Below are 3,895 nucleotides of genomic sequence, written 5' to 3' on the forward strand. Positions count from 1 at the left end.
TCTGAGTATACACAATAATCCATCAAATCCCATTCCCACCCGGGAACCCATGCCTTGGCTGTGTGAACTCACCTTGGGTTTGCTCGGTATGCTAAGTATGTGCTCAAATAAATCAGTCACGTCCACGATGGTTCTTGAGGGCCTCGCAGTCACAAGATTGACGTCGGTAGGGAAGGGCTCTAGGGTTTTAGTATTTGATAACTGTTTCCCCTAATCTAATATATATATATTTTTTTACGCAACAAGTTTGGGCCGTGATTTGGGCTTTGGCGGTTTGGCGAATCAAGGCTCGGCGAAACAACATCCATCTCGTCGAGAATTGTATGGCGAATCACATTTGATTCGTCGGGTTCTTAATGGGCTTTATTCAGTTCGGGTTTATAAATAAGCTTTTCACACTATAACACATTATAATAACGAACACTAACACATATTCAATAATCACAACACGTCTTGACATATCACATCGTGTACAATTACTAGTCAATCAAGTCACACACTTTAAATAGTCAAAGTCAACGGTCAAAGTCAACGTGCATTTAATGTGAAAATGAAAGTCGAAAGTTCGAGTTGTCACAAAAATGATCGAATTACCCTTCTAGCTAACAAAAAAATAGACGGAGTTAACTAAGTAGACTAAAATGGCAACGCTTGAAACTATTTGGACTAAAATGGCAACGTTTCAAACCTTTAGACTAAACTGGCAAAATGGTCTAAACCACAGGGACTAAAATGGTATTTAACTCTAAATAAAAAAAAACATACTAATGTAATGTAAACTTAATAAACTTCATTTTTGTTTATCTATATACTACCTTATTAAGTAAACTGAGGTTCTATTCTTTTGATAATTTTACCTATGTATAGATTTTGAAGCATAGTGTACAAGAGAGTACAAGCCTTTTTAGAAGGGATAAAGTTGCTAATTGTCTAAAGCGCGTTACGGCGGGGTTGATAGAGACTATTAGACCAACATCTTTTAAGCTATTATTTTTTTAGTTATAGTTACAATTATACATATTAATACCAAGTTGACATAACTAACAATGACCGGTTTTAAAACATCAACAACCTCAGATAAAAAAAGAGTCAAAATTGTGAGTGACACCCTCAATTCCAAATTATTATTATTATTTTTAAAAATTAACAATCGCAATCTGTTTCAAAGAAAATTTATATTGAGACATAGATGAAATACAGAGAATTCGATACGTCACATTTTCATTTGTATCGAGTTACATTTAATGCAAGGGAGAAAATTAAGTTATTGTTATTATTTTTAGATAGTAATTTACTAATAAATTTTAAACACTAAACATAAATTTAAAATTAAAAAAAGTTACGGATTTTTGGAAAATAAAATAAAATTGAATGCAAGGAAGAAACTGATAATACCTAATTTAATAAAACAATAATAATATTAAAGCATAAAAAAGTTTTGGAAAACTAAATTAAATTGAATGCATGGGAGGAAAGTAGTTTATTTACAATTTTTATTATTGAGTTGCTTAATATACGAAGCAAAGAAAACAATTAGCTTATGTCATTATAATCTAGTGGTATCTTGGTGGTGGGATAAGGCTTATGATCATTAGGTCATGGGTTCGATTCTCACAAAGGGGGTTTTTCTCAAATTTATTGGGTTTCCTCCTGAATTGGTGTATAGGCATTATTGCCTAGTGGAGATGGATATGTTCGGGTGCTTCTGCTAGTGGCACGATGATACTCTAGTAGTCCGTCAGTGATCCAAATTTGTCGTTCAAAAAAAAAGAAAACAATTCATTGTCTCCGCAATATCGCATCCCCATTAATTAATATCCATTAATTTAGCTTGTTGGTAATTTGCGGCTCAAACTATCTACACACTTTTTTTTTTTTGAATAGCCAATGCAAACTTCATTAAAACCAAACACAAACCAAACGTTTCAGCTAGAAGCTGATACAGGAACAGAAATAAAACAGAAAGAAAATAAGAGATAAAACAGAAGCAGAGCACATGATTCTTAACTATCTACACATTTAAGTTAAAGTCCCACCATTCTTGCTTTGAAATAGATCTATGCTTTGAACGTTGGCTCACACCTTGTAACGAGGATTCCTTAATTTCTCCTATAACCATCTGGACAGTTCGGTTCCTTCCTGAAAAGATTTTATCATTCCTGTTTAGCCACAATATCCACATCGACTGAATAGCAATAGCATGTAGAATCTTTTTAACATTCCGGCTCCTTTGACTATCCAGAAAAGCTTGTAGAACTTCTGTTAAGTTGCCTTCCATGTTCACCATCGGCGTCTTTGTCCACTTTGCCACCTCGTTCCATACCCTTTTGCGAAATTGCATTTTAACAAAATATGGACCGCTAATTCTTCATCCTCACCGCAGATTTTACACGTGACGTCCGGCAAATCCATTCCCCTGTTTCTTAGAGCCGTAGCCGACGGAATCTTCTCCTCAATTGCTCGCCAGACAAACATTGAACTTTTCTTTGTAACCCAGCTGTTCCAGTAGAACGAGTTCGGCAATGCATTTATATCCAAGTTGCGCTCCAGCGTGTGCCTAACCGACTTTACACAGAATTCTTCATCCTCGTTGTATTTCCATACCCAAACATCTCCTTTATTTACTATATTTATCTGCTGTAAACGGTGTATCAGACTAACCATCTCCTGTTTTTCCGCATCACTGCAAGGGACTCTACTCCATGCCCAATCCCATAAGATTCCCCCATTTACGACTTTATATACTTCCTGGACTTTTGTTTTTTTCTTAGTTGATAGCTGATGTAAACATGGGAATTGTTCCTTCAACGTTACGTTGCCCAGCCAAATATCGACCCAAAACAAAGTTTTGTCCCCCAAACCCACCTTGCTTCTGAAACTTGTGTTGATATTTATATCATTCTTCATGAATTCCTTGGCTATATCCCCGATATTTTTCCAAACCCCCACCATGGATTTCTTAAATGGTATAGATTTAACTTTTCTCTGATTTACATGTATCGAGCCTATTACTTCAGACCATAGACTTCCCGATTCCATCTTGTATCTCCACCACCATTTTGCTAAAAGGGCCAAATTCATGTCTCTCAAATTACCGATTCCAAAACCCCCAAAGTCTTTCTTTGCAACCACTTTTTCCCATCTAACCCATCTAATTTTATTGTTTGATGAACTCCCTCCCCATAGAAACTTTCTTCGAATCCCTTCTAGAACCTTTAGTTGTCACACCTTGACTTTTGCGGAAGCGTGATTATGGTGTGACCTTCTTGTTATCATCGCATTCAACCATATCAAACAACTATATGATAAAACCAAAGATTTGTCATCCATAAAATGAGTTTAAAACATAACCACATTGTCTAAACGTAGACTTCAAATTTAAGTTTTACAAACCATATGAATTGTGTAAAAGTTCGCTAAGGGCTCGTCAAAAGATATTAGTTGTAAACAAGGTTTGGAAGACGTGTCTCGTCCAGGAATAAGACACACTGACCAAATTCAAAGACCATGGATGACATCTTTATTCTTAACAAGACTTGAAACTCCAACGCCCGCCAGATCCATACTTAATTTCCTGAAATACATGTAGTTTGAAAAACATCAACAAAAGTTGAGCGAGTTCATGTGTATATGTAAGAATAAGCCTTTAAAGTATGTCTGTATAAATGTATGTCCCTGGTATGTAGCAATAAGGAAAAACAGATCAATTAATGTGTAGCTAATACATTAATAAGTGACATGGCCTAGGAAGCACTCAAACCTGTATGCGTATTTCGTACCGGCCCCTCCGGCGGAACGACATAGTCACCACATGCAGCCACTCGCAGGCCCATGGGTGGGGCTCGCAACACCCAATAGATCTATCACTCATGCCCCTCGGTCCTTATACAAGGAT

The 3,895-nt window shown here is 36.3% G+C and overlaps 1 protein-coding gene across 1 annotated transcript; it reads right to left on the minus strand.

Moving 5' to 3' along the window:
- Positions 1 to 2,280: 2,280 nt before the first annotated feature.
- Positions 2,281 to 3,081, minus strand: LOC110875784. The gene has a single exon (XM_022123999.1). The coding sequence runs from the start codon at positions 3,079 to 3,081 to the stop codon at positions 2,281 to 2,283; it is 801 nt and encodes a 266-aa protein (XP_021979691.1).
- Positions 3,082 to 3,895: the final 814 nt, after the last annotated feature.

The sequence above is a fragment of the Helianthus annuus genome, chromosome 1 (assembly GCF_002127325.2).
Source record: "Helianthus annuus cultivar XRQ/B chromosome 1, HanXRQr2.0-SUNRISE, whole genome shotgun sequence".
NCBI lineage: Eukaryota > Viridiplantae > Streptophyta > Magnoliopsida > Asterales > Asteraceae > Helianthus > Helianthus annuus.

Coding starts and splice junctions, on each gene's coding strand:
- LOC110875784 (XM_022123999.1), bottom strand. CDS start 3,081: ATGAATTTGGCCCTTTTAGCAAAATGGTGGTGGAGATACAAGATGGAA.